Genomic DNA, 27,724 nt, shown 5'->3' with positions numbered 1-27,724 from the left:
TATACTGTGTGTGAGCATAGACTTCCTGAAATTTACCTCTAATTTCTAGCAAGGAAGTTTTTTAGCACAGGTCCTTACCATACATGCGTGGATCAATACTAGTTTAGATTAATTTTTTCTCATTTCTTTAAATAAAACGATAAATATTATCAAGTTAAATGGACAACTAATGTTAGCATTTAATTGGGCTTGAAAAATGAATTAATTCTCTGTAAATTTTACATATATTCCGGCTCTCACGACAAACAAAAATATTGAACATGTTATAAATACCGTCCTTAACGGTACAATCATACGAAAATGGGCTTGTTTAAACCTATAATAGTCGCCATTTATACCGTCATTATAAAACTAAAGATAATCATTTTTCAATTGTGTATCCTCTTTTGAGAACTTCGAAATCTCCCATCGTCTCCTTGCAACATCCAAATTATCGTAGTTTTCTCAAAATTGAGCCTGTGGATGAATCCATTCCCTTTAATTTTCAACTCGAAATTTGAAACTTATCCCAACAATTTTAAACAATATTTCGGTCTGTTAACAATTTTAACTCATTTCATTCTAACGTTGAACTGGTTTCGCACAAATTTGTTGCTCACAAAAACCTCTTCATATCCCATGGAAAATTGGAAAGCCGTCATGATGCTGTATTTCCTAATGACATTTGCCATTGCAATTTTCTGCATGATATATTTCAACTTTGTAGGCGAAAAAGCTGTGTATTTGTTGAATTCTTTGATACAACTTGAAATGGATTGTAAGCAAACAGGTAAAGTTTTAAATTACTATGAATTGCGTGAGATTTTTATTCAACTTAATAAGTAAATACCATTTTGCCGACAACTTTGGTATGTGCAGGCTATGTTCACCGGTACTTTGTATACATTGGAATTCTGGCCATATTAACCGAAATCGGGGTTCCCTTGACCTTGTCTTTCATGGCACTTGTACGACCCTGCATGCCTCCCTTGGCGAGTAGCATGCTCAATTGCAACTCATGGCATGCCGACTCAGACATCGGGATTTTGTGTCGAATAGTGGTCGCAATTCTGGAAGCGTACACGTGGAAAGTTAATCTTGGAATAATTGCGGAAGGGATGTTCGTCGTACTGCTGTATCCTGGGGAAGTCGCTTTACTTCTAATTAACACTTTGGAGACGTGAGCAGAAAATAATTACGTATGCAATTGTCATGATTTTAACTTGTGTGCACATTTGAAAATTGCAGACACTTGAAAACAAAAGGCGTCCTTTCTGTGCGTGGATACCGCACAATACAATTATTGATCTGGTTGCAAAATAGTGTTTGGCGAAATGGAGGAATGACCATCTGCGTTGGGGGCATTATCCAAGCAGAAAGTGTTGCACTCTACATTCTCCTCACTTCAGTGAAGCGTTTAACAATTTTTGTCATAATCCTTTTCATCATTATCGCATTCGATATAGTGATTGTGATTTATATCGTTTTTAAAATAATGTCACGGCCTTACATAAAATCTAGGAAGTTGTTACACTTTATGAGGCACGGGACGAGATGGAGGTTTAACGCGTGGTTGAAGAGGTTTTCAAAGTCGTGTCCCCCATTGAAGCTGTGTAATGGAGGAGGCAAGTTTTTCGATAGAATGTCGACAATTTTAATTTGGCAATCCAGTGTTGATCTACTTATTACTTGGTTGTATTTATAGAAATTAGCATGCAAGAGAACAATAGAATGAAAAAAATGAAAGAAATCATTTCTTACGTAAAACTTTAGTAAAATCTTGATCATTATTAATTAAACACCTAAAATTACTCATATCAAAGATAACTTGCTGGGAAAGTAAGTTTTTATTTAAATTTAAAGCCTTTATTTAATTTTATTTCAGAGATTTAAATTGAATTATTCGTTATAAATAATGTGACTGAATTGTGTTGTCTTAATTACCATACGACCCATGGTTGGTTATATGTCTCATCTTACATTAGTTGTTGTTATTGTTGTTTGTCACAGATGGGTAACCTTCGGCTGTAAATGACAGAAATTTGATGTTTAATTTGTAACTATTTACATATGTATAATAGGAAAAACGAACTTACGAAGGCAAATGATTTCCACGACGACGCCATTCTCCTTGTTAGTAATTTGGCCATAGGGACATTTGTTATTTGGAAATGACGATGGTCGAGCCGTTGTGAAGTTAGAGTCAGCATGGTCAGGGTAGTAATTATTATTATTGTTGTTATTAACTGATCCTGACCCAGGATAACCGTTATTATTGTTTGTGATGGAACCATGTCCTGGATATCCGTTGTTGTTATTGTTGGTTATGGTTGATGCTAATGTCGACACAGCAAGAACCACCAAAAATCCCTGTAATTTTGGAAAAAGTTTGCATAAAGATTTCTTTGTTCTTATTTATTTTCTATCTCTGATTTTGACGACTTACGAAAGCAAAAGAGCTCATCCTTCCTATAATTCTTATTTAAATGTATTCACAGATCGAAAAATAAAGTTTCAAATAGAGAAGACTGTTTTTAAATACTGCTGGAATGACACCGACTGAGGATCTGAAACTTGAGGTTTTGTACATGCACCTGAACTAATAATTTTATAGATGAAATTATGTATGTGCATGACGTCGGGATAATTGCTTACTTCCTGATACTTCCCTTACAATATTTTTCTTGGAAAAATACATAATTCTGTAATGTACTAAATACATAAACACCAAATTATTAAACAAGGATATGCTTACTTTGAATCAAAGAAGTAATTAGTAGGCAGGATATAAATGCGTATGTACAAGATAATTAGTGCTGTGTGTACTATGTATTCAAGATTTTATAATTTAAATATTATCTGCGCATCCACTATCCAGGATGCAAGTACTACAAATAACCAGATTGTTTTTTATCTGCTGAATTTACTGCACGACTGCAAAGAATCCAGATTTTATTTCAAATTTGTCACGATTTATGTGTCTGTCCATCATCCTAACTCCTTGCCATAATTCCCCCAAGCATACCAAACCCCCCAACAGTTCCAGAATGAGACAAAGTGATAATATTCCTCCAATATGCCGCATCTTCAGCTTGATCGGCCCACCACCAGCGTTTTCAAAATCTACACCCAACATTTTAAGATCCTCTTTAGTCCCACCCCCATTCATTTCTTTTTTCGATTTCTGGTTCCCCCAAAACCGAATAAACTCCGCACCACGTCCCGCATCAAGGAAATATTGAAATATTCCTGCGTCTCTAAAATAGCTCAGAATATGCCACACCTCCGGACTAAATACGTCATCCGCCACCCCAATGTACACAGGGTGCACCAATGTTTCTTCCGACGTTCTAAATTCCTTCCGTCCCGCCGTTGCGAGTGCTGCGACGCTAACAATCGTTTCCAAATCGTCGGCTCGAGTAATTAAGACGTCATTCTTAAATACGAGTCTAGCTATTTGAGAGCTTAAATTTCTTTCGAACCCCGATCCGTCGCACGATATCAGTCGGGACACAATCGACACGTAAAATGCGTCGTTTGTATGCGACGCTTCTTTCTCCAACGCTTCATACGTCCCAGAATTCAATAAGCGGAAAGAGCAATTCTGTTTTACATTGTGAATTGTGAAGATAGAGACATTAACTTTATGGTCCTTTCGTAACTTTGAACCAGGTGTGAATACAGCCAGATTGGAGGATCCAAGCTCCCTATAGATAATAAATATCTATTAGGAACCACTTTAATTGTTTTCGACATTTTAAATAAATATTTACTGAAAACTTGACGGTGCTTCCACAGTTGGTGGATGCATCAAATAGCTGACCAGCTCGCCACGATACGTTTCAGAAATAATTAAACAATAAAATAACCATGGAGAGAGTACAATCCGCAAAAACGCATCGTCAATCGGAAAGCTCTCCAAACACTGGTCTAACACGGGACGAATTACCAATTCTACCGAGACGGATAAACTGTTTGTCCACTTGATCTTCAACCCGAACTTGGTCACACTGACGTAAAGAAAGGTAATCAACCCCACCGCAAAGGTCAATGTCCACACCATCACTGAAATGCTGATTGGGCCTAGCATTCCCCTAAAATCGACTAAGCCATGCAGTTCCACAGGTACAATAAATTTAATCTCTACGTTATGTCCGGTAGCAAAGAGGTCCAGCGGTGTGAACGATTTACTTAATGCGCCGTAACTAAAGGATGGATATTTATAAGACTTAAATATTCTACCGGAAATATTTAATCGGTTCAGCAATTCACACAGGAGGAGGGCATCCATTTTGTAAATCCATGGCGACAATGTCTCTCTCTTTACACAGGAAAGTCTTCCATTCGGAATTGCGGCGTAATTTAACCCGTTGATGGACACGAACGCCAATGCGAAACTTTTTAACAAGGTGGATATCTTGTAAGTTTCGATTTGTGAGATGTCGCTGATTCTTTTCCATTTTAGTTTTATATCGATTGGAGTGAAATTTTCGATTTCGACGTGAGACTGAAATGGGTTTAGTATGAAGACAGAAGAATCTAGGAAGCTGAATTGGAATGCGTGTCGTGGTAAAAAATTTGGGTATCGGTTATCAAACTGGGTAATATTAATATTAGATGGTTGTGTTTCCGCTATGATGAGAATATCTGTCGCTGTATGAAAATAGTTCTGCTCTACTAAATTAAGAAAGGTTATTGACAAATCGTTGTAAAAGACGATGAACACATTCGGAGAACTTTGGTCCATGTGATGCAGATAGAAATGACCATTTTTTCCATTGTAGAAATTTGTATCGTTATCGTTCATGAAGCTGATGGCAGAGTGTAGGTTTCTTTGGTATAAAGCGTTAATGGTAATGTCTACAGTGTCCAACGATGTCAAAGTATTTGGTCGCATGGATAAATGCACTGTTTTGAAAGCTGGAAATTTCGACAGGAATTTTGCAAACTTTTCCAGTCTAAGATTTTCAGATTGATTAAGATGAAGGTATGTTGTTGAAATTTGATGGAAACAATTAAAATATATGGACACGTGCAACAAAAGTAACAACATTTTTTTTGGTTTGGATCGATTATTTTTAGAAAATCAAATTGCGAGTATTATTGTAGAACTGAAGCTTGCATAGTACGGATATCGGGCTTGATTTCATAGGACACAATTTAACAAACTCTGTCTGGGTTACTTAAAATAGATAATTTTTTCGTAAGCAACCTTGTTTAGTGAAGAATACTGAAGAGTAGTGGCGCACTCAATATTTCTGCCAATTGGTATTAGATAAATTGGTAGGGCGGATCTATTATTCTTTTGACAGCAATAAATTGTATTGCTATAAATACAAAAGGATTTGACTGAAGTGAACGGACAATAATGAAACTTACCAGTTTCGGCTACAATAACATTATGTATAATAAATAAAAATCGTATCACTGTGTTCATTGAATTGAGATCGGTCTCTTTTCATTCATCGTGAAAATACTTTGTGATGTATGTACATACTTGCTCAATGAATTAGAATATTGGTAAATGTTAATAGAAGAACTTTGTTATTACATATGTATTTATTAGTTATGATTGGAATAATACAATGACAAACTTTTCAATTGAATAATGAGTTATGAATGAACATGTGAATAATGTGAAAAATAAACTATCTAAGGTTCAGTTTTAAGGTATTTATTCTATGTATGTAGGTACACAAAAGTACATAGATATATCTACAATTTAAAATTTAGAATTTTTTTCAATTGGAAATTTTTCAAAAAAAACATGCGGTGAAAAAACACCTTGGTGCACTAATTCATACATACATATGTAGTTTCAATACGCCACACAGTTTAAAATGTTCATGAAAGAAAGAGTCCCTCATTTGTTAGCCAATCACTTTTTTTATTTCAATTTTTTACATGCAAAGTCCATATGAAATTGCATTTTTCAAGGTTTTAGATACTTATCAAAACTGGTGCTCCAGTTAAAATGGTCAAAAAGTAATTTTTGCTCTCATGAGAACGTTTTAATGGGCAGTCTGAACCATGATACGATGCATTGAAATTTGGGAATAAATACAAAAATTTAAAATCCAATTTCAACAATATTTAACAATTTTCCTTAAAATATTTTTCCTGCACAAACTCTTTTGAATTAAACCCAAAAAACGTGTCAGGATTTGCAGTGATATTTGCACCGGGTCGGACACAGTAAAACATAGGTCCAACATATTCCGATAGCCAGATTTGGACTTGTTCTTTAATCACATCCCACTCATCGGACATCCATTTGACTTTGCAAGAACATTCAATGTAACATTTCGACGTAATACGGTTTCCAGGATTCATATTCAAAAATGGTTTAAAAATTGCCGATTCAAGTTCTAAATTGGATGGGGTGCATCTGACAATCTCACCAATTGTACTGTACTCCTCTGTCTGGTCTGTGATGATCAGGGTAACATTTTGCTTGGGATTTAGTTTTGTGAACGAGTCAGGATGAATTTTTCCTGTGCCAAGAGAAATCGTCAAATCTTGTCCAACCTTGTGACCTTTTTCACTAGTACTATAATCAAAATTGGAGGAATTAACAGAGAAACCTGTAGCTAAGCGAACAAAAGAAAGGTAATGGAAATTAGCAAAGTTTGGGAAATTTTGTAAATTGGTGTTGGTTGCTGTAAAGCTCTTCAGTGATGCATCGGATGAGACGAAGGTAGTGGGATGAATAAATTCCAGTTGAGGACAATCTTTATGAAATAAGAACAACGAGAATTATGTAGATGGAAAAAATTAAATTTGAAAAATGAAAATGTCAAATTTTACCTGTTAAACTGATCTCATTGAAAGACACATTCCCAATCGAATCGTATCCCAAAGTAGTAACATTTTTGGCAGAAATCAACAATTTAGAAATGTTATAGGATTCCTGTCCGTGTATAAATTCCTCAATTTTAAATCCATCTTGAAATCTACCACAATGCAAGAGCTGGTAATCCGGATATATCACACAATTTGGGAAACACTCGAACGAACTTTGTGACTTGCATTGGATGGAAGAATATTCACCATCAACCAAATTTCCTTGAACTCTCGTAATGCGCAATCCGGCCTTGACCCTACTTTTCAGTAGGCCCGAAGTCATCTCAAACATCCACGCACTACGACAGTCACAATAAATGTCGACATTATAATAATCAACGCTGTAAGTGTTGTTCACATTTTCCTCCAAAAAGGGACGAAATACGTTTTCAGGGAGATAATTTAAGACTGGATCGTTCGCAGGGTCGGACGCGGCGAAGGAATCGATTTCAAATTTAATAGAAATTTGTCTCTTCGACCCAGAAAATGCGTTTGGTTCAAGTCCATCCGAGTCATTAAAGGGGTTTCCACTAATGTCAACTGCAAGCCCATTTTCTGATGGAACGTGGAAACCAAAAGAGAACGATTTGAAGGAGCTGATGTAATTTTTAGTAAGGCCCAACTGCATGAGATTCGGTGCCCATGAGAATGCATAGCTTCCTACGTGTGAAACCCCACTCTTGTGTTCTCTCCGATCAAAGGAAATGCTCAAAATCCTTAATTTCGTACAGCTTGTCGAATTGTCCGTGTTGGCAGGAATAAACGGAATGCCGCAGTTGGATAAGCGCATTTTCCGTACATTTTTGAGAGATTTGAGCGCCTTGAAAATATCAAGTGTTGTGGATTCACTAGCTCCGGTAAAGTTTGCCTTTTCAATTTCCAAAGCTTGAATCCCTTCCTGCCCATGAAACACTGAAGGGTGAAGTTGTTTTAAGTTTTGGACCTCGTACAACTTGACACGACCAAATGTCACGTTCTGAAAAAGGTGGGACGGAAGTGAAGTGATGTTTGAATTTCGGATGGTGATGGAGTCAAAATATTTGGGGGTGTGGTTTGACTTTGAAATTTTTGAAAATATTTCTGACAATTCTGTCCCTGTGATGAGGTCGGAATCACATCGAATTGCCGTTGTTTTTCCTACACCATCGCTTAATGACGAAGTTGTTCCATACAGTCCGGAGAGCACTGTTCGTCCTAAATCCCCAAATCTGCACGTGCAAGGAAGCAATATCGTGTCATCTTCTGGGCAACGAGTCTCGTCCCCGACGTAAACTTGTTGCAAATTTGTGAACAAGACAAACTCATCATCACCAAAATTTCTGGGAAGGGCGGTGTCAATTGCACGGAATTCTGATAAAATATGCTTCGAGCTGGCGAACGAGTTGGGATGGATGGAATTTAATTGGGTAGCATTTTGTACTAAAATTGTATAATAATTTAAAATGTTTCCATTTCCTCGGAACGTACTTTCATCAACTGTTTTCAGCGAAGTGTTAAAAATTTCCAACTTGTACCTGTCCAAGACCTTGATTTTAAATTCTGCTTCCGAAAAGATTGAAAAGTTGAAGTTTCCAGTGCAAGTTATTTTATCGTAGCTGTGAAGTTTGCAGCCATTCTCTGGATCTTGATTAGGTTTGCTGCTTTTTACCGAGGATACGAGACAGACAATTAGAATTGATGTCCATATTTCCAATTTGTGACAATTTTTAGACATTGCAGAGACTTGCATTCGTTACTGAAATGTTATATTCAATAGTTCGTTGCACTTGTCAAAAAAATAATGTTAAAAATAAATACTATTTTCTGATTTGAAGTTGGGATAAACTGGCCTGAAATTATACCCTTGTCGTTTGCATGCACTTTAATACACTCACTAAGAAAATGATTAGTTTTTATAGTACCAGTACCAGTCCAGTTCCAGGTAAAATAGTTACTGAGGAAAATGTTAACAAATATATGGTTACCAAGAAATGGTTACTATGTTATTTTTATTTATTACTCCTTTTTGGTTTGTCCTTGTGGAGAAGAAGTTTAACCATGAAGATGGAATCACGTAAAAGGTGTGTAAAATGGAAAGGTGAAAGAACTGGTATTTAAATATGCATAAGTTCTATAACTTCTCAGACCAGTAACAATGTCAATGATTTCTTATTGCATGTATGAAACTTGCGTAATACATATTTACTTCTGGAATCCTAGTAAACATGTACTGACTGAGTTCAATTTTGCCGTTTTTTAATTAAAATAGGATGATAAATTATCAGAAAAATTATGAGCAGGACGAACAAAAGATTGCGCATAAATACTAAATATTTATTTTCATGTAACAAAATCATACAACAAATTCATTGCATCCAAGCCCAAATATTTTCCACGTTTGGGATATAGCACTCAAATTGTCCCTCAGTTTTATACCATCTTCCATAAGCTAGAGTATCATTACAGCCGGGACAGGATTCTTGACTGCATTTATTTCTGTCGCGAACCACCATGGGCAACATTCCTGAATTAAAGTCAGGTGTGAAACCCCCACTCTTCTTGGTCACCTGGCTACCTAATTTAACCCCCCATAACGATCCCGTCCAGTCAATATCGGCACTTATCCATAACTTCTTCAACTTTGGCATGCACCTCGGCAGTTTTAAGGGTTGACTATGATGTGATGATGTTAAGAAGATGTCCAAGTTTTCCAAACTTTGCTGCTGGTTTTGAAGGAAATGTAGCAAGCTTTTCTCTATTTCTACCTGGGTTCCTTGGACATTAATCTCACACATGACTAGTTTGAATGACCGTAGTTGACCTTCAGGTAAGCTCCTGAACTGGGTTAGAAAGTCACGTAAATTTAACGTTTCCACACTGTATTCGCACCGACCGTGAAGCGTTATTTTTCTCAGATTCTTAAAGGAATTAAACTCGCAGGGAAGTTTGGCATAATTGCGTAGGATGAGCTCCTCAATTCCCGTCGCACCTTTGAGGAAAATGACAAGAGATTTTGATTCCGACATTTTTTCCATGTCACCTTGTTCATGCTCGGAGAACTCGAGCGTTAGCTTTTTCAATTTTGGAAACATTAGACCTTCTTGGAATCCAGGTTCATCCAACTTATTTTCATCGTTGATCCAAAGCATGTTAATCTGGATGTAGATTTCTTCCAGAGAAGAGCAAGATTTGGAGAGGAGTGTGGAGATGGGGGTCAAATAGTCAATATTCATGTGGAGCACTTTGAGTGGGTGGAAATCTGGTTGATTTATAAATGCACAGAAATCTTGGTTAAATCTTATCATTGCTTTGTCTCGGTCTTCGCTATCTCTCGTTTGGTAATTATATGACTGCGGCCAGATATCAATCTTCATGGCGTCAAATTTCAACTCCTTCATTCGATAAGTCTTCCAATGAAGTCGATTCGCGAGGTAGTTTGGGTCCATGATCAAATTGTCAATAATTATGCTGAACTTCATAACGTAATTTTTCTGTAATACGAGTCGAGCCGAGCGATTCCATGTTTGTGAGACAAGGCGACAGTTAAAGAGATCTCCTATGTCTGACTCGACGAGGTGCTCACATATCTTTGTCAGTATGATATTGTTGTCAAAAACTGGGTGCTTCGCGGGATCAATTGATGATTTATGAAAATCCTCGGAATAAGTCTCTGATTTGTCTCCCTTATTTGTTTCATAAGTCGTCTTATTATTCACTAGTTTCCGCTTTACTCCTCCTTTATGCATCAGTCTCTGCATGAGAGGATAAAATTTCGAGTTATTATTGAAAACTTAATTCTCCTTTCTTATCTAGATCATATTTCTTACTTAACTCACCTTAAATTTGAATACGGCAAAGTTTTTGCCTGCGGGGCTTTGTCGATACAGCTTCCCAATATTAGTCTTGGCCAGGTGGGGGTCCCAGAATTGCGAAAAAATATGCGAAAAATAAAATATATCTCCAAATTTTAACTTGACGGGGGAATCTTGCATTAATTTCCCATTCACAAACGTCTCTGAGTATCCCTGTTTAAATTGATGAAACGATAATGTATTTGAATTTAATGCAGACTTTTAATTAACTGTTATTCAATTAAACTTACTAAACTATGCAACCAAAAGGTTCCACTTCTATCACATTCAATTTGGCATTGCTCCTTGGCTATGTCTGCATTGTTTCGAAATATTAAAAACTGTCCATATTTTGCCGGATCCAGGCTGTCCAAATTTTTCCCAGACCCGATTGTATACTACAGAATTATTTACATACATACTTAAAAAATGCTCATGCAAATTATGTCGACCAATTAAATTTATTTAACTAACCTTTTGACCAGCATTATTAAGAATTACAGCTTCTCGTTTCCAGTCGAGAGTGAGATCTGGACACCAACACCCACCATTCCCACACCCACCCGAACAGATCGTCCCCCTCAAAATCGCCAAGGCCCCGTCACAGGCTTGATTCCTTTGGCGAATGGATTTCCGTTCCATCTCGTCTATTAATTTGTAATTAATGGGATAGAATTGTAAACAAAAAATCTACATTGCACAAATGCTGAAAAAGCAAATAGCTATTTTATGTCTTTTCCCTTCAGCTAAACTAAAAATTGGTCTAACCAAGCTGACCTGCGGTGTTATACTGTGACACCTGACGAAATCCTTGCCTGGTTTACATGAAATCTGAATTGTCGACGACCGGACAGCAGCAAAAAAGATAAACGACAGTGAAATCCATGACTGACTCACCCAGCTGAGGGAAGTTCGCAAATATGAGATTTCGTGGAAAGAGAAAAACGTTGCATTGCATGCCGAAGTAAACATCGTATAAATGCTTTTACTTTTTGCTACTACAGTGGAATGAACGTGTAAAAAACTGAATGAATGAGCGAATCGCTAAATATGTGAGCCATGTTGCCTTGTTATATGTTATATATATATGCAAAACGTTGTTTCGATGAAATTGTTGAAGAGCGAATAAAATTATTGTGAAGAATTACGTACGTATTTAATCAATCAGAGTTGATATCACCCTGATAAAAATGCCGGTGCTGTTTACAGGACAAAGTCACTCAATAATATTTGCATGAATTATTGTTCTATAGTTAATAATAAAAAATACTTTGCCTTTTTAAAATTGGTCCTCCACCATAACCATAGGCTGTATTTATAGCTGATAATTTTGGTATTTGATTTTTCCTGAAGAATTTATAGCGATTCGAACGGGACTCAATTTATTTTATGGTGTCATCCCCGTCATGCCTGGACTAGGGATTCCAATCCCAGACGATTTTTTAAATCCCGGGAATCGGAAATCCCGGTTTTAGCCGTGACAAATCCCGGGATTTTTTCCCGAAATTCAAATCTTACCATATAACTTGAAATTAGTCAATTTTGGTGGAAAAAAAGGTACATGGCTATAAAAAGTACCTGGCCTGAGCATATTTGAGTAAGAATTATAGGACTCGACAAAGACATATCCAACGAGTATTTCAAAAGTGAAATTAAACTATTTTATTATGTTCACCTTATAAAAAGAAAAAAAATTGCAAAATATTTTAGGCGCCAAAATTTTCCGAGAGGATTATATATACTTTGTGGGGTCTGGGATGACCCTATGCAAGTCTAGAGGGCAAAGAACGAAAATATGCAGTTGTCCAGAATTTAACATAGCAGTGGATAGGGAGCTAACACGGAAGCCCGAATGGGAAAAACTCAAAAATATTCTCCTGGCTCTAGCTTTGCAGGGGGTGGTCCCAGACCCCACAAAGTATAAATTTTCGGAATCCTCTCGTCAAGACCTTTCCAACGATATCCCATTTATTAAGGTCGGCGACCTTTGACATCGCGACCTTTCGACCCCCGGAAAAAGGTCACGCATGTCGATTTCGACGTTTAGGGTAATTGAACTATTAATCTACTACCAAAGATCTGCAACATATCAAAAATTGGGGTAAATCCAATCGACGAACATTTCGCCATACTTTTTGCGTCACAACTAAAAACCAATTTTTCGAAATTAAAATTTTTGGCTTTAAAGTTGGAATTTCGACTCAATTCGAAGAACGCACCAAGGTATTGATCCAAAGAGTGTAGGAGAAAAATTTTATGCAATTCCATCAACCCGTTCCAGAAATAAGTTGTTCCCTATGCCATCACTTTAAAATCCCAAAAGTCTCATAACTCCCCAGGGAAAATTTTGGCGCCTAAAATATTTTGCAATTTTTTTCTTTTTATAAGGTGAACATAATAAAATAGTTTAATTTCACTTTTGAAATACTCGTTGGATGTCTTTGTCGAGTCCTATAATTCTTACTCATTTATAATACTTATTTACATACCTAATGATGTGTTTTAGAGATTTGTGCATGCATAAGTATTATAAAGTATGCTACTTTCTGGCCTATACAAAATGCATATAGGATAGCAATACAAATTAGCGATTATAGTGTTTTGCCTGCCATAGTAAATGTACAATTTCGATGTATTGTGATAGCTCAATTTTCGTCTTTTTTTGAGAGAAAAAGTTTGATAATTTCATTCCAGAAAACATAAATAATTAATCAAGGATTCGCTAGCATGTTAACCAGAAATGCACAAACTTACGTTCGTGAATAGTAAATTGTGAACCATTATTCACAAACTACAATTGGACATGGGATTTGGCAATTTAAAAATTTCAAGCTCAAATATACGAACTACCTTCAAAAAGCCTTTCATTCAGCCTTAAATTCATCGACTAAAATTCGAAATCACTTCTAACGTGTTAGTATTTTTTGGCATAACTGATTTCAGATTCCATAATTATACCGGAAATAAAGTGTTCTTGTTGCCTCAAGTTAAAATCTGTCATCGAAGTTAGAAAATTTTAAGTTCCATCTTGTATTAAAAATTTTGCTTACGAATTAAATACAAAATTTAGATCAATGTGCGAAAAATATGGCTATCAATATTGTTTCAAATTTAAATTTTCGAGTTCAGGATCAATTTTGACTGGTTATGCTCATCGAAACTTTTTCTTACCAATCATATAACCGAAAATTATATAAAACTACTATTAAAATTGTAAATTATAAGCAATTTCACTTCTGATTGACAAATTGAAAAATCCCGAAATCCCGGGATTTCAGTTCTTCAAATCCCGGGATTTCGGGATCCCGTTTCCCGGGAATTCCCGGGAATAAAATCCCGAAAAATCCCGGGACTGGAACCCCTAGCCTGGACACATATGTATTATGCAAACAAAAATATCCAATGTTCTGGTTTGAAATTGTTTGAAAAGAAAATAGCCCAGCATGAAATCCGTACTTGTGGTGCACATCGGGATCACGTGATAAAACTGCATAAAACTGTACATGCAGTTACTGCGAAGTTTGTTCTTTGTTCTTTGCATGAACCCCAGTCCAACCAAAATGATAAACTGATAGCTCTAAATTCGACTGTCGAAAATTTTGATGCAGAGTACCATGAAATAATGACAATAATGTCAAACAATTTGTCAATAATTTTGACTAATTTGAATTATTGCTTCAAGTGATAAGGAGTGCATTTATTGATATCAACGAGCTGTATGTACATACGTACATGCTATTAAAGTAAAGTAAACATACATATATGTAGCATAGACGATGCATTCATGAAATGAGTTCGTGATTATTGCACTAAATTTACATTATGTAAACAGACTGACCGAAGGATTAATTAGTCATTAATCACATCTTACACACATGCACAATTATCAGACACCTGGGTACATTCCTTTCGCATGGAAGATAACAATTGTATAGTTTTAGCAGCATGAAGGACCAATTGACCTTGTATTTCAAAATCACAAAGGCAATGTCGTGTGCAAAATTATTAACAAATTAAATATAAGGTTGGCCCAACATTTGGACCACAGTCGAATTCCAGAGTCTAAGAATGAATTTATTCCTAAATATTCCCACTTTCAAGGGACTTGTTCCCTTTCCATTATTTTTCCTATGTATCACATATTCTATTGCTGGGTTTGTTGCGGACCCACCGTTCTATGCACAAACATACGTAGGCGACACGATTCCTCTCCCTCGCCAACTGGAAGTTGACCCATTTGGCGACATAATTGTTTCCACGAGAGATCAAACGAGCAAAATATTCCTCCTCTACGAAATCCCGAATAATGGAAGTGTCGAAGTCGTCCAACTTCTCCTATTAGATGCACCCAATTCCAAATTCGGTCACGGTATCGCTTACCACTCTGGGTTGCTTTACGTTTCAAACTCTACTCACATCTTGCGGTGGCCGTACACTCCAGGAGCCAGGGTTCCTCTCCAGTTCGACGATGGGGTTGTCGTTGTGGGTGGAATACCTGGAGAGGGAATTCCAGGGGTCGCTCATTTCACGAGAACCATGGTTTTTGACGCAGAAGGCCGACTTTACGTCTCAATCGGGTCAGGTACTGACCTCGACGATGGTTTCGTCCCTGACCGCGCGGTTATTAAAAGATTTTCGAATTTATCTCAAGTTCCAATCAATTATCAGGACGGTGAGGTAATAATTTTTTAATAATTTTTTAAGTAATTTGAAGTACACGTATCACATGCAATGTTATTTGGAATTTGCGCAGATATTTGCGACCGGTGCCAGAAATGAGGTTGGGCTTACGTTTGACCCCTTAAATCGACTTTGGGGAGTAGAAAATAGTGCAAACTTGTTAAATCGGACAGATTTGGGAAATAACACATGGATCGGCAATCCAGCCGAAGAGCTTAACTTGTTTGACGGAGAGGTCGGAAGTCATTACGGTTATCCACATTGCTTCAGTACATACGACTTGCCGGGTTGGACGCCCAACACGCAGCTTCTTTTTGACCCGTTTCTGGATAACGATTCTGTTTATAATGACGCTTGGTGTGGAAACGTGACAAATGTACATATAATTATTGTATAATTATTTTTAATTGTTGATTTAGGTGAAAATTGTGTCGATTAATTAATTTTGATTGTGTATAGAATCGCCCACCTGCTCTGGCCTTACCAGCACACACGGCTCCCCTTGAGCTCAAGTTTTATCAGGATCGTGTAAACTGTGGAATATCAGGGGCATTTCCATGTTCCATGATTTACTCCGTCTTTGCGACTTTCCATTCAGGCTCGTTCCTAGGACAACCAACGCCTCTAGGAAATCGGGTGGGGCTTATTCGCTTCAACACATTGACGATGATGCCAACAGGCCAGATTGATGAGACGATTGTGTATGAGGAACATTTGGATAGTAACAATGCTTGTGTGCCCGACTGCTTTAGACCTGTTGGACTCGCATTTGATACGAAGGGGCATCTCCTCGTTAGTACAGATTATGGAAACAAAATTATTAAGGTGACGTATGGACAACCACCGCCACCAATTTCGAAATGGACAATAAAAGAGTAAGGAAGTGGTTAAATTGTGTGTCAAGTGTGATTATTATTCATTGAAAAACATAATGAAACTTTTTTTTATCATTGTTATCAGAGCTCAGATTATATATATTTTACTTCTTGGTAACTTGCGCCATAGTTAAGCTACAACATTGCTGCAAGTTGTTAACGAGTGAAACGTACCTTTAGGATGAACGCATTACTAATTGGATTAAGGATTAATAATTCTTAGGCTAGTCCTTATCTCATCTTAATTCTTAACTTAACATGCATACTTAACTAGCGAGCTTGGGAGCATCATTCTCACTTTTTCTCAGAGGTGGAAAATAGGCTAAATGGTCTTTTGGGCTTTATAGGAATGCACGTATGCCAGTTTATCGAGTAAAATACATACAGTATTCATATGTACGGTATCAGTACAATCGGGGTCCAACAAATCTGCGATAGTCAATAGAATAGAAGTTTTACTATGTATATAAGTAAATTCATGTACCTATTTGTAATATATTTACGCGAATTTATTACCTATCATACCCAATTCATTAACCTCACTCGTAAAATAGAAGTCATATGAAAAATAGTTGTGCATTTAGATATACATTAATTGCAATAGGAGCTAAAAAGTTATTAAAATATTTAAATTAGCACATCGGGTCACTCAGGTAGGTTCCAATTTGGGTCATAATTTGCGCCTGAGCGGCAGCCATCTCGGGTGTGGTTGGATTTCCATTATCCGCACAATGTTCAGTCCCTACAGAACACAAAGAGATATTTTTAAAACTTAAACTTCATGAATTATCTTCCTATGTAAAACATCAATATGCTCACTTGGAACGACAATCACGGTGTTATCAGCTTCTGGCGTCGTAACCCCTTGCGTGTGCCACGGGTCCCATGTTCCATGAACAAATATGATACATCTTGAGTCTAGATCCTTGCCCCCATAGTATGCATTGCTGGTTGCAATTCTGTAATTATTATTTATATAACTGTAATTATTAAAAAGTAAACCTTAACGGAATATTACGTAATTGTGGATTAAAACTTGACAATCTTTTAATTGCATCTTTCTATAGATGTCTTACTGTGATCCATATCTGCCACAACCCTGACCGTAAACATCCCCTGACTAAGTATTTCTCCCGTATGTACCATAAGTTGGATCAGACGACATAAAATATCCAAATTCATTACACGTCTGCCAATCCCATCCCGCCGCACCACTTTGCCAAGCTTCTTGCGACATTAAAAACTTCTCGCGCTCCTCCATTCTCTTTTTCATGCTTGAACACCCCCCATCTTGTCCCATGGCTTCCATAAAGTCTCCATAAATTTGGACATTGTCGTCCCCATCGATTTGACCGAGCATGTTGCATGCCGTTGTGACCTTACCGGACGGAGCATTATCCGCCCAAACATTCATTCCGAGAGAGAGGAACATTTGTTCCTTGCTGATGCCATCCCAGTCAACAGAGTGACACCACCTGTAGATGTACACATTCACATACACATATAAATGGATTAATTTACTAATTTTAAACCGACAGAGAAAATTGTGTAATGAAAAAGCAGTTCCTACTTGAGTGGTGAAAGTAAGTCATCAGGCGTCTCGTAAATATCACAAGAATTTTCACTCCCATTAACCAGTGCTTCCATGCAGCCGAATGTGTCGTACATTTGTCATGGCAGACATCGTCGATTTCTTGAACCACTTCCGATACTGTCTTCATGTATCCTATGTATTTATAAAGTAAATAAGCAACCCGTGAAGGCAAATATATAAGTTTTTCTATAATTAGGTGGTGGGAATAATTTGAACAATTAGCAATTACCTGGATAATCATAAAGTGCTTCAACCGGTCCAGATGAGGACACTGCAGCTTTCACATGATTTGGATATTTCAGTTTGAACCATGCTGCCAAATTAGCTCCATAACTACAGCCAAATGACACCCAACTTGTCCCCTTGTTTAAAATAATTGATAAATTTAAATATGCATTATTGACTATCTCCACTGCTATATTTTTGTTTCCCATATTTTTCAGCACGAGACTTACATTCAGATTATTATTTGCGGTAAAATCGGTAATAAATTTAGCCGCATCTGCCAGTGCCAACTGGCTCGTCATCAGCCACAAGTCGCGGACAGCCGGGTTTCTAAAAAAATTGACAATTTTCATAGTACATATTCAAACCCACCACATATATATGTACTTACTGAACTGGAAAACTTTGTCCGTAGAATCGATGTTCCAACACGATAAGCATGGCGTTATATTGTCTCGCATAGGCGTGCCAGTAACCTCCATCCACATCCCCAGCCGCATCCCATTCTCCTGCAAGTTCTATAAAAATTGGTCGTCCAGGTTGATAGTAATTCGTGTTAACCCAGTATCTCTAAAGATAGCAAAAAATCGTGTACATATTCCCTACAAAATTACGACCTTTGACTTCAAATGTACTCACCTGCGACCAAGTCGTGTCACAACCGGACGCATTTTCATGATGCATGCACTGGGTGAAGAAGGCATGGGGCGTGACCACCGACTTTCCATTGGACCCGTCCTTATTGTACCAGTTTCCCTGGACGAAGATCTGATCTTTCGAAAGATCAAAGGTGAGCGGAATCTGGGCCATGGCGAGACCAAAAATTCCGAGTAAAACTGTTGAAATTGTTCTGAAATACATTTTGAGGCTGTATTTGTCGTTCAAAGACTAAAGTTGTACACCTTCTCGATCGGAATATAAAGGTGTGCTTTATCTTTTTTATCATAGTTCATGACAGATGGATAATAAGAACGGTAAAAGTCTGCCAAACTAATGGCGAACTTGTTACTTATTCGAGTCGGATAAGTTGCAACCTTGAAATATTGATTGATCGGGTACAAACAAATTGTATAAGCACAATTTAAACAAAAATAGGAGGAAAACCATATGAACATATAAATATATTCAAACTCAAATGGCTTATCAAGAAAGTTATCAAGAAAAGGGCACGTGCATATCAGGAAGTGCAAGGGTCACCACGCGCCATAGGTTGCAAATTATAAATAAACCACTTGGGCACGTGCGTAGGATAAAACAAGGGTGATTGAGTCGAGGTGAAGTCGAGTTTCAATTAATGATAACATGCATTTATTCTTATTTTGCTTTATTCGCTACAGATGCTGTAAATGCATTATCAAGTTTATAATTATTATCCGTGCTATTTAGTTGTTCTTGTATATTACCCTGTGTATATACATACCTAAGTACATTTGCATGTATGTACATATGCATTTATATACGTGCCAGGAATAAGCACAAATGTAATGTGCTTGGAAACAACGCTCGATGAGTATTCCTAAAAAGGAAAACATGTTTTCAAATTATTTGTCTTCCTAAATTTAGCAATAATACATTTACTATAATAGACACATTATGTGTCACATATATAATTACTTATGTACATACAATTACATACATACATATATATAAATGTAAGAGTTTAACAAATATCTATTAATTATTCATGTTTATTACCAATGGTAATTTATGCTTTATGTTGTTTTCATTTAATGAAATTGTACCTGACAAAACGTATTGTTAAAGTAATCCAGCAAAATCTTAATCCTTGCATAAACCCATGACGTGCTCAACAAATAAATCGTTAAGCGATATTTGCCACTTCCACTGCTGAATACTGCTGCTACTGCATACATACATATGCATAAATTAAGTATTAAATAATAGTATCTTAATATATGCATATGTACACACCTCAAACTGTGCCATGTAAACGGCACTGCCGTTTACACCCCAATGTTGCAATGGAATAATTTTCACATATATGTATGTACACATGCAATACTTTCCACGTTGGGTATCTACTATTAATTGATCTACAAATTTAATGGAAATCTGACCAAATTGGAAGTACATACATAAGTACAAATCTCAACATAAGTACTTTTCACAATATTTTTCTTTTTTTCTACTTGGCAAGTTCTAAGTAACTCGACAAATTGTACAGAGAAGCTATTAAATTTAATGGTAAATTTGACCCTAAAGCTACGATGATCCGATAAAATTATAAACTATAATTTATTCTTATATAACATTTTGATAATTACCCGAAGCTCTCGCATTACGCAACTATTGATGCAACCAACTTGAACATGATTGAAACCAAGTACATTTTTTTCAGGATAAGAAAACGTCACTGGGTTCACAACCTACATGCGTACATGTTTCACAAATTTTGCAACTATAAAACCTGGAAAGATGGAACATTTACGTTATTCCATTCTCTCATGGAAACCCATAAATGTCTGCAAATTTGCAACCGGATGATTAACTATAAGCTGTACATCAGTACGAAATGCCCCCAAAGGAGTTGTCATGTCTGGAAACATTGGGGATATCAATCGCCAAAATTGGCCGTATTCCAGAACACATTGCGATTATAATGGACGGGTAATATTTAAATTATTCAAAAAGTTTAATCAATTTCAACATTGGACTTTACTTCCTTAGTAATCGACGATATGCAAAAAACCAAGGATTGACTGTTGCGCAAGGTCACGAAGCAGGGTGATAAATATTTGAAGCCTATATGTAATGATTTAATTGATCGAGTGTAAAATTAATTTGCATCATTACTTAATTGGTATAGAAGTTATATCCTAAAGAATTTATCTATATGGGGGAAAGCACTCGGCTGCAAAGAATTTACCGTGTATGCCTTCTCAAACGAGAATTTCAAACGAACAAAGGCCGAGGTGGACGATCTGATGGATCTTTTCATGAACGAGTGTGCAAATCTGCTGCATGAAGTGTACGCATTACTGCATATTTATTACCCTATTTTTATTCATTTTGAAACAACAAATATTAAATGATATATGTATAATGCTATATTAAATGATGCACAGTGACGCAGGTATAAACAAGAACACTTGCATCCAAATTGTTGGGAACTGGGAAAATCTTCCTGCCAAATTGAGACACCGAATGGCCAACTTAATGCACAAGACAAGACATTTGAAACCCTTTCTTCTAAAACTGGCTATCGCATATACTGGTAATTTGGATGGGTTTAAATTTTATATACATGTTTTCATACACAAACAAATTGATATTTAGTTAAATACGCTAAATAATTTGCATATGTATGTATATAGGTCGGGAAGGGATTTTGCGTAGTTTGAATGCCCTCCCATTAAACAAGGACCCTGATGAAAAGACGCATCTTCACTCTGAACAATGTAATGAATATTTAATCCATCAGTCCCAGTATTTAGTCGACATGCGTCCCATCGACATGCTGATCCGAACTGGGGGTGATTGTCGCTTATCTGACTTCATGCTTTGGGAATCGAGCCAGTCCTACATCCACTTTATTAACGAAACTTGGCCAGAGTTTACCCTGTGGAAGCTCATCCATGCCATCCTAATGTACCAGGTGCACGCAAGAAAATTTCCAAACTTGGTACGAGATTGCCTACCTAATCAAGTTGCTTCATGTGATTTATGAGATTAAAAATCATTTTCAGATACCACCCAGGCTAAACACGGAAGAGAAACCTAATAACATTTTAGAGAAATCAAGAAACGAGAGGTGGAATCGAATTAAACGACTTGCTGAAAGGGACACTCCTGTTGGCAAAATTCAAACTGTTATCCACACCCCCAACAAATTTCTACAAGCTGTGAAAAATATTCTGACATTTTAATGCATACGTAAATTCTATGCAAAATGGATTCTATGGATTTTGAATTATACACAAGCTTCCACAATAAAATTGAATATTTCAAGAAATTTATTATCTTATACGCTTGAAATCGCTAAGTTTGTGAGCAAAAAAGAGTAGCGGATGCACCTTTTATGCATGAAACGTGGGGACATAAACGTGAACTCGCACAGCGAATAAGTAGGATTCAAAAGAGAAAGTTCTATTACTTTCTCTACTCTGAAACGCCAGAACAGAAAACAGAATACGTACAATCACTTCACGTTTGGCATACAGAATCTGGTCCGAAGCACAAAAGCAGATCCCCTTACTCAAAACATGCAGGAAGCAGGAGAAAGTTGAGCCCCAACCAAAACAACTTTCTCCTTCCATTCAGCTGAGCTATGCTTTCTTCTAGATCATTTTCCTGCTCTCGCAGCGAATCAGGCTATTGCTAATAGAATAAAACTTTCATGGCTTGAGTTCATGCATACGGCGTAGAAGTCTGAAGGATTTACGCAGTGATAAAACAGTATTGTCTTTATTTCAAGGGTAAAAATCTCCAGTTCTCATATCGCAGTCAAACCAGACAAAGTGCAAGTATTATCTGGGAAGAATTTACAAAGGAAAAAGAAGTCAAATATAAAGACAAGATCGGTAATTGCAGGATCACAGCCTCAATAAATTGTCAAAAATTGTAACATTCTTTGTTTTCTTGCTTACAGAAATGGTCGTGGTACTAGATCAGGTTAAGGGAGTCCTGAATAATGCTGCCCAAGCAGTTGTAAAAGAGGGCAAGAATATCGTACAGATGGTGAAAGACGTCGGAAAAGGCGAGGGCAAAGAGGTCAAACAAGATGTTGAGGATTCGAAAGATCCTCCAGAGGAGTCAGCACCCGTTTTTGAAAAAGTGACAAAAAGGGAAGAAGACACCATGACTTCTCCACTTACTTAGATACATAGATTATCTATTTGGTAAAAGCTAGTTAAATTGTGTTGAACTTTTTAAATTAATTTGTAATAAATAATTATTAGGGAGAAATTCACCTGAAATAATGTATTTCTTGTCTTAGAGCAAAATATTTCAGGCAATCTCAAAATTGCAACTTGAATTTTAATAGAATTATTTTGTTATGTTTAAGTCAATCTAGGCTATAAATAAGGATAATCAATGTCATTATTGACGTACCAATGTAACCTCATTTTGTATTTTTATTTGAATATTTTCAATATAATTCAAATTCGCTCTGTGCAAAAATAAAAAATTATATATCTTAACTTACTTTATCCAATCAATTACCTTTATCTACATACATATGTACATATATGTGTACAAGCATACCTCCATGCATTACACGGATACGTTTCGTGAACCTGTTGTATTAATTACACGTACACAATGATGAGACCAAGACCAAGTTAGAAGAATGCATATATATATACATGTAGATGTTGTGTTAAACATCTTATCAATTATTTATTGTGCAATGTAAATAACAACTAGTTCAATGAAAATGAACAAAATTCCTAATGTAAGTTTTTGAAACTCAACTTGGTAGCTCAAATTCTTTGGAAATTCATTGGAACTTCCATTCTTTCCATCGGTTACGAGATTGGTGCTTTTCTTAATAAATTCAGATTCCTATTAATAATGTTCTGGAAAATAAAGCCTGAAGCTGTTATTTTCTATTTGTATTCCATATATGTCTTCATATGTGGCTCTTCACCTATGCATGCATATTTGTTAAGCTATCACACAAAAATCCCGATAAGTAGTAAACAAGTATACAGACTTGTTTAATAATTATCGGGATTTTAAAAATTAGCGTTAATACGCATTATATGTACCTGTACTTATAATGTGTATGAACGTGTGTATAAAAATACAGACTATGTAGGTTTGCTGGGTACAAACCTGTTTTATTTTATTTGCAGAGATTTCTACGCTAAATAAATATACTCGCAAATTCTCTACTCACGTGTACATACCACTTGATTTCATTATGTAGATATTTTGAAGCATTATATTTGTTGCTTTCTGTGCAGAAGTTAAATAAATACGTGCAATCACACCGATGAAATTGTTCATCATATGCAAAAAAATCTGGTGTAACCAATTTCTTGAGAACTTTTCTCATCATAAAATATACTTATAACCAGTTGAAAAATTAAAAAAGTTTTCTTGTTCTTACGACCGATAAGACTGATTTTTCCAACTGCGAGGTTTACCATAGTATATTTCCAGGATTGAAAATAGAGAAAAATAATAGGCAGCACATCGTACTGCAGCTCGTGTCTGATATCAATCAACCTAAGCATCATTTTACCAGACAACTGCAAACAACTATGCACCTACACCGGCTACTTAAGTAGTTTGCATAGTAATTCTCCCTTATCTGATTGCACGCGTGGAGTGCAAAAGTATTGCGTCGAATGTTAAGGCTGGATTTGGATATGTAAAATGTGTAAATGTACGAACTTCTTGCTGAATAAGAAGTCGTAGAACTTAAAAAAGATGACATAGGTAAAACTCACGAATATACTTGTCTCAGATGTGAGGAACATTCTGCGTGTTTAAGAAGCAAAATTAGTGCGCTTGGCAAAATATTTATATAAATCAGAGTAATTTGAATTACCCGTAAATTAGTAAAATGGGAGTACAAGTGACCAATGGGTTTAAACGGTATGGAGGTGGGGCATTGGTTTTGAATGATCTCAACCTGAACGTAGGCAGAGGTGAAATGTACGGTTATTATAAAACATGTTCACTCTGGGTATGCAGAATTATATAGTTGACACTTAACTTTTACATACATTTCCAGTTATGGATTACTGGGGGCGAGTGGTTGTGGGTAAATTCTAAAAATTCTAATTCGGTGTGCATAACTGTACCCTAAAATATAATTAAATGTCCTCCTATTAGCAAGACCACATTGCTTTCTTGTATTGTCGGTTTACGAGAATTGGACGATGGACAGATCGCAATTTTTGGCCAGGAACGGCATGCACAATTAGCAGGCTTGTGCGGATATATGCCACAGGTATAGAAAAGTGTACAAAACCTATATGCATGCAATATTTGAAGCCGCATACATAAAACGTATGCAGCTCGAAATACTTAAGTACCTTAATCAGACTTTTATCTGTCCTCGAATTTTAGGAGTTCTCTCTTTTGAACCCTTTAACTATTGCGGAGCTGCTAAAATATTTTGGAATGATATACGGCATGGAAAATGCGGAGATAGAAAATCGAGTAAAATTTCTCCAGTGTTTTCTTGATCTTCCTCCAATCCACAGCCCAATCCATGATTTGAGGTTTCTAGCAACTTTATAATTTTTCATGAATTTTTTTATTAAAACATTATCTAAAATTACTAGTGGAGGTCAAAAACGTCGCGTCTCTTTGGCGACTGCCATGATTCACAATCCACCTCTGCTCGTCCTCGACGGTAACAATTTGAGCCAACTTATAATTAAGTAAGATGATGTAACTGACTGATCACCCCATTTTAGAGCCTACTGTTGGCCTAGATCCCTTACTTCGACAACGGTAATCCATTGTTTTTACCATTATTAGTCTAATATTAACCCAGTCGCTTGTGCTACAGAATCTGGACGCATCTCAACCAAATATCCAAAGAGGCGGGAACTACCATCATTTTATCCACCCATTATATCGAAGAAACGAAGCGCTGTGACAAGGTTTGTGTCCAAATATTACCAATTACAAGTTAATATGCAAGTATTTCGAGTATTAAGTAGATCGGGTTCATGCGTGGGGGTCAACTTTTAGCTGAAGATTCACCGAAATCCCTCATGTCAAAATTTATGACTGATAACATGGAAAGAGTTGCTCTGGATCTTTGTCGACAAGACGAAAAATTCCAACGTACTTGGGAACACAGTTTTAGCGGCGAATTTCAAGAAGAACTTTCATTAACATCGTATCGGAAAGTTTGCACATCGCCAAATGGCGTTGTCAAGTCCATTGCCCAGCCTATGATCCCTGCAAAACCTGACCATGTGAAAATTCTCTGCGCATTATTTATGAAATGGTGGCATCGTCAGCGTCGCGATTTAAGGTGCATATGTACATATTTCTATTCTCGCTAATTTGGAGCCAAATCCCACCAAATAAATGGAGAAATATATTTCGTATTGATTATCTAAATTGTTTAATTGACTTTCACAGATTGGTCGTGTCCGAATTCCTGCTTCCCGTCATGGTAGTAGTCATGCTGCAAAATATCTTTGGCGTCCCTCCGAAAAATGTAAAAATGGGGGTAATTTTCCCAAATGAAATTTCCAGTATATCGGAATATTGCAACAATAGCCAGACTGGGTCAGGGTGCCTCGAAAATACTGGGATTTGTAATTTTCTCGACAAATTCAACAATTCTGAATTCACATGGGTACATACATATTATCTACATCTCGTACATCTCATCTATATGAAATAATTATTCGTAAGTAAATATGCACATGTTCTGGAATTCATCAACAGATCCCTACAAGTTCATTTGATGCCGGTTTGGAACAAGTAAAATTTGGCCGTACTTTCTCCTTCATGCACTTTCCATCAAATTTTTCATCTCATCTCAAAAATAGGATGCTTCTTCGTAATTTTGCCGACAATCATACCATCCACGGGTCCTTAATATCAGTGAAGATGGATGAATCAAGTGCAAATCAATTTTTAATGAATTATAATTCCATAATTTTATGTCATATAATTTAAGTTTAATTTTTTACTTTGCAGACATTATATCATCAGCTTGGGTAAAGAATGTTTTAATTGAAAAGTTCATGTCCTTCGTTCGTAGCATTGCAAGCGCTTGCTCCGTGAATAAAGTCACGGTTAGCCATCCCATCAAGGTACACATATTCCTAACCTTACTTTAGTTTCTAACTATTTCAGTCTGCAAATTTTTATTTCAGTTCAATGCGATATATGGCAATATTGAGCTTGGCAACCTGATCTCATACATCCAGCCGGGCATTATAATTTTGTAAGCAGAAATAAACCGTGGGAACATCCAAGAACGCTAACTTTTTATATTTGTTTTAGCATGATCTTCTCCCAATCGTGTGGGTTTGCCCCTCTTTGGGTGGAGGATAGGTTAGGAGGTTTAGACGACCGAGACTACGTTGCAGGTGTGTCCATTTGGCACGGATTGGTGTCCAACTTTCTTTTCCACTCGCTACTTGCCGTGGTCGAAATTGCCCTTCTTTTCGGAATTCTTGCTGGTTTTTATGGAATGGAAATCAAAGGTTCATGGTATCTCGCGATGGCGTTGGTTTTTCTAACTGCGACGTGTGGACTCACGTGTAGTATGTAGTTGATTTTTACGAAATGCAAATTTTTGCAATTTTTATCACTAAATTGCTTAATGTGAAATGTGTGTATTTTCCAAAAATAGGTTGGATGATCGCCGCATTGAGGGATGGACTTCTCGAGACAATATTCATTGCATTGTTTTTTTCATTAACTCAAGAATTTTCGTCTGGTAATTTATTTTGTTAAATTAATTTTATAATCATGTTCTTGATTTGTCATACTATTATTAACTTGCAGGAGTTATATGGCCTTTGGAAATGTCGGTGCCTTTCTATCGCACGCTGGCGGAGTTATTCCTGCCAATAACGAATATTCTCAAGTCCTACAGGTCAATCTGCATCCGTGGATGGGGAATTAGTCATCCCCAAGTGGCCAATGGTTTCATAACGGCTAGTTGTTGGATTGTGATTTCAATTATTATCACTATTATTGCAGAGAAGAGAAGACACAAATAAATTCGTGCAATATCTGTATAT

At 36.6% G+C, this 27,724-nt stretch overlaps 7 protein-coding genes across 10 annotated transcripts; 3 read left to right on the top strand and 4 right to left on the bottom strand.

The window, feature by feature from the left end:
• Positions 1–1,814: 1,814 nt before the first annotated feature.
• On the bottom strand, positions 1,815–2,578 carry LOC110845177 (putative uncharacterized protein DDB_G0287457). Its single transcript, XM_022091542.2, has 3 exons — positions 2,426–2,578; positions 2,076–2,349; positions 1,815–2,004 (listed from the first exon to the last, which is right to left on the bottom strand). Exons 1-3 carry the CDS (start codon positions 2,441–2,443, stop codon positions 1,961–1,963), a joined length of 336 nt encoding a protein of 111 aa, XP_021947234.1. The 5' UTR covers positions 2,444–2,578; the 3' UTR covers positions 1,815–1,960.
• Positions 2,579–5,637: 3,059 nt separating this feature from the next.
• LOC110844129 lies at positions 5,638–8,848 on the bottom strand. Its single transcript, XM_022090259.2, has 2 exons — positions 6,787–8,848; positions 5,638–6,710 (listed from the first exon to the last, which is right to left on the bottom strand). The coding sequence occupies exons 1-2, from the start codon at positions 8,549–8,551 to the stop codon at positions 6,073–6,075; spliced, it is 2,403 nt and encodes an 800-aa protein (XP_021945951.2). The 5' UTR covers positions 8,552–8,848; the 3' UTR covers positions 5,638–6,072.
• Positions 8,849–9,114: 266 nt separating this feature from the next.
• LOC110843756 lies at positions 9,115–11,659 on the bottom strand. 3 transcript variants are annotated; one of them, XM_035848144.1, is made up of 5 exons: positions 11,421–11,659; positions 11,127–11,299; positions 10,904–11,050; positions 10,638–10,826; positions 9,115–10,553 (listed from the first exon to the last, which is right to left on the bottom strand). In XM_035848144.1, the coding sequence occupies exons 2-5, from the start codon at positions 11,292–11,294 to the stop codon at positions 9,168–9,170; spliced, it is 1,890 nt and encodes a 629-aa protein (XP_035704037.1). In that variant the 5' UTR covers positions 11,295–11,299; positions 11,421–11,659; the 3' UTR covers positions 9,115–9,167. The 3 variants fall into 3 exon arrangements, with proteins under 3 accessions (XP_035704037.1, XP_035704036.1, XP_021945479.1); XM_035848143.1 differs by having other exon boundaries at positions 11,127–11,358; positions 11,430–11,659; XM_022089787.2 differs by having other exon boundaries at positions 11,430–11,658.
• Positions 11,660–14,676: 3,017 nt separating this feature from the next.
• LOC110844255 lies at positions 14,677–16,224 on the top strand. Its single transcript, XM_022090411.2, has 3 exons — positions 14,677–15,329; positions 15,406–15,708; positions 15,792–16,224. Exons 1-3 carry the CDS (start codon positions 14,721–14,723, stop codon positions 16,209–16,211), a joined length of 1,332 nt encoding a protein of 443 aa, XP_021946103.1. The 5' UTR covers positions 14,677–14,720; the 3' UTR covers positions 16,212–16,224.
• Positions 16,225–16,236: 12 nt separating this feature from the next.
• Positions 16,237–19,240, bottom strand: LOC110843218 (putative serine protease K12H4.7). The gene is made up of 8 exons (XM_022089180.2): positions 18,666–19,240; positions 18,418–18,596; positions 18,257–18,356; positions 18,031–18,163; positions 17,778–17,933; positions 17,284–17,682; positions 17,027–17,166; positions 16,237–16,949 (listed from the first exon to the last, which is right to left on the bottom strand). The coding sequence occupies exons 1-6, from the start codon at positions 18,885–18,887 to the stop codon at positions 17,618–17,620; spliced, it is 855 nt and encodes a 284-aa protein (XP_021944872.2). The 5' UTR covers positions 18,888–19,240; the 3' UTR covers positions 16,237–16,949; positions 17,027–17,166; positions 17,284–17,617.
• Positions 19,241–20,474: 1,234 nt separating this feature from the next.
• LOC110843217 (isoprenyl transferase) lies at positions 20,475–23,192 on the top strand. The gene is made up of 7 exons (XM_035847801.1): positions 20,475–20,654; positions 20,715–20,771; positions 20,854–21,015; positions 21,113–21,261; positions 21,362–21,669; positions 21,734–22,567; positions 22,636–23,192. Exons 1-6 carry the CDS (start codon positions 20,560–20,562, stop codon positions 21,911–21,913), a joined length of 951 nt encoding a protein of 316 aa, XP_035703694.1. The 5' UTR covers positions 20,475–20,559; the 3' UTR covers positions 21,914–22,567; positions 22,636–23,192.
• A 913-nt stretch (positions 23,193–24,105) lies between these two features.
• LOC110844717 (ABC transporter G family member 23) lies at positions 24,106–27,721 on the top strand. Of its 2 annotated transcripts, none has more exons than XM_022090986.2 (15): positions 24,106–24,653; positions 24,733–24,762; positions 24,834–24,951; positions 25,071–25,225; positions 25,289–25,359; positions 25,424–25,460; positions 25,519–25,612; positions 25,673–25,992; positions 26,103–26,322; positions 26,415–26,592; positions 26,670–26,785; positions 26,849–26,919; positions 26,979–27,241; positions 27,331–27,417; positions 27,486–27,721. In XM_022090986.2, exons 1-15 carry the CDS (start codon positions 24,562–24,564, stop codon positions 27,701–27,703), a joined length of 2,070 nt encoding a protein of 689 aa, XP_021946678.1. In that variant the 5' UTR covers positions 24,106–24,561; the 3' UTR covers positions 27,704–27,721. The 2 variants fall into 2 exon arrangements, with proteins under 2 accessions (XP_021946678.1, XP_035703691.1); XM_035847798.1 differs by having other exon boundaries at positions 24,115–24,646.
• Positions 27,722–27,724: the final 3 nt, after the last annotated feature.

The sequence above is a fragment of the Folsomia candida genome, unplaced genomic scaffold (assembly GCF_002217175.1).
Source record: "Folsomia candida strain VU population unplaced genomic scaffold, ASM221717v1 Fcan01_Sc002, whole genome shotgun sequence".
Taxonomy (NCBI): Eukaryota; Metazoa; Arthropoda; class Collembola; order Entomobryomorpha; family Isotomidae; genus Folsomia; species Folsomia candida.
This window is presented reverse-complemented; position numbering and strand designations above follow the sequence as displayed.

What these genes read in the sequence shown, in the direction of transcription:
- LOC110843217 (XM_035847801.1), top strand. Translation starts at nt 20,560, where the DNA reads ATGCCCCCAAAGGAGTTGTCATGTCTGGAAACATTGGGGATATCAATC. An exon ending in ACTGGCTATCGCATATACTG is followed by an intron (nt 21,262 to 21,361) that starts GTAATTTGGATG and finishes GTATGTATATAG; the next exon opens with GTCGGGAAGGGATTTTGCGT. An exon ending in CAAGAAAATTTCCAAACTTG is followed by an intron (nt 21,670 to 21,733) that starts GTACGAGATTGC and finishes AATCATTTTCAG; the next exon opens with ATACCACCCAGGCTAAACAC.
- LOC110844129 (XM_022090259.2), bottom strand. Translation starts at nt 8,551, where the DNA reads ATGCAAGTCTCTGCAATGTCTAAAAATTGTCACAAATTGGAAATATGG. An exon ending in CAATGAGATCAGTTTAACAG is followed by an intron (nt 6,711 to 6,786) that starts GTAAAATTTGAC and finishes TATTTCATAAAG; the next exon opens with ATTGTCCTCAACTGGAATTT.
- LOC110844717 (XM_022090986.2), top strand. Translation starts at nt 24,562, where the DNA reads ATGGGAGTACAAGTGACCAATGGGTTTAAACGGTATGGAGGTGGGGCA. An exon ending in AGTGAAGATGGATGAATCAA is followed by an intron (nt 26,593 to 26,669) that starts GTGCAAATCAAT and finishes TTTACTTTGCAG; the next exon opens with ACATTATATCATCAGCTTGG. An exon ending in CGGTTAGCCATCCCATCAAG is followed by an intron (nt 26,786 to 26,848) that starts GTACACATATTC and finishes TTTTTATTTCAG; the next exon opens with TTCAATGCGATATATGGCAA.
- LOC110843218 (XM_022089180.2), bottom strand. Translation starts at nt 18,887, where the DNA reads ATGTATTTCAGAACAATTTCAACAGTTTTACTCGGAATTTTTGGTCTC. An exon ending in CCGCAAATAATAATCTGAAT is followed by an intron (nt 18,164 to 18,256) that starts GTAAGTCTCGTG and finishes ATTTTAAACAAG; the next exon opens with GGGACAAGTTGGGTGTCATT. An exon ending in AGCACTTTATGATTATCCAG is followed by an intron (nt 17,934 to 18,030) that starts GTAATTGCTAAT and finishes ATAAATACATAG; the next exon opens with GATACATGAAGACAGTATCG.
- LOC110845177 (XM_022091542.2), bottom strand. An exon ending in CGTGGAAATCATTTGCCTTC is followed by an intron (nt 2,005 to 2,075) that starts GTAAGTTCGTTT and finishes TGTCATTTACAG; the next exon opens with CCGAAGGTTACCCATCTGTG.
- LOC110843756 (XM_035848144.1), bottom strand. Translation starts at nt 11,294, where the DNA reads ATGGAACGGAAATCCATTCGCCAAAGGAATCAAGCCTGTGACGGGGCC. An exon ending in TTAATAATGCTGGTCAAAAG is followed by an intron (nt 11,051 to 11,126) that starts GTTAGTTAAATA and finishes ATAATTCTGTAG; the next exon opens with TATACAATCGGGTCTGGGAA. An exon ending in TTGCCGTATTCAAATTTAAG is followed by an intron (nt 10,554 to 10,637) that starts GTGAGTTAAGTA and finishes CCTCTCATGCAG; the next exon opens with AGACTGATGCATAAAGGAGG.
- LOC110844255 (XM_022090411.2), top strand. Translation starts at nt 14,721, where the DNA reads ATGAATTTATTCCTAAATATTCCCACTTTCAAGGGACTTGTTCCCTTT. An exon ending in TCAATTATCAGGACGGTGAG is followed by an intron (nt 15,330 to 15,405) that starts GTAATAATTTTT and finishes GAATTTGCGCAG; the next exon opens with ATATTTGCGACCGGTGCCAG. An exon ending in GGTGTGGAAACGTGACAAAT is followed by an intron (nt 15,709 to 15,791) that starts GTACATATAATT and finishes GATTGTGTATAG; the next exon opens with AATCGCCCACCTGCTCTGGC.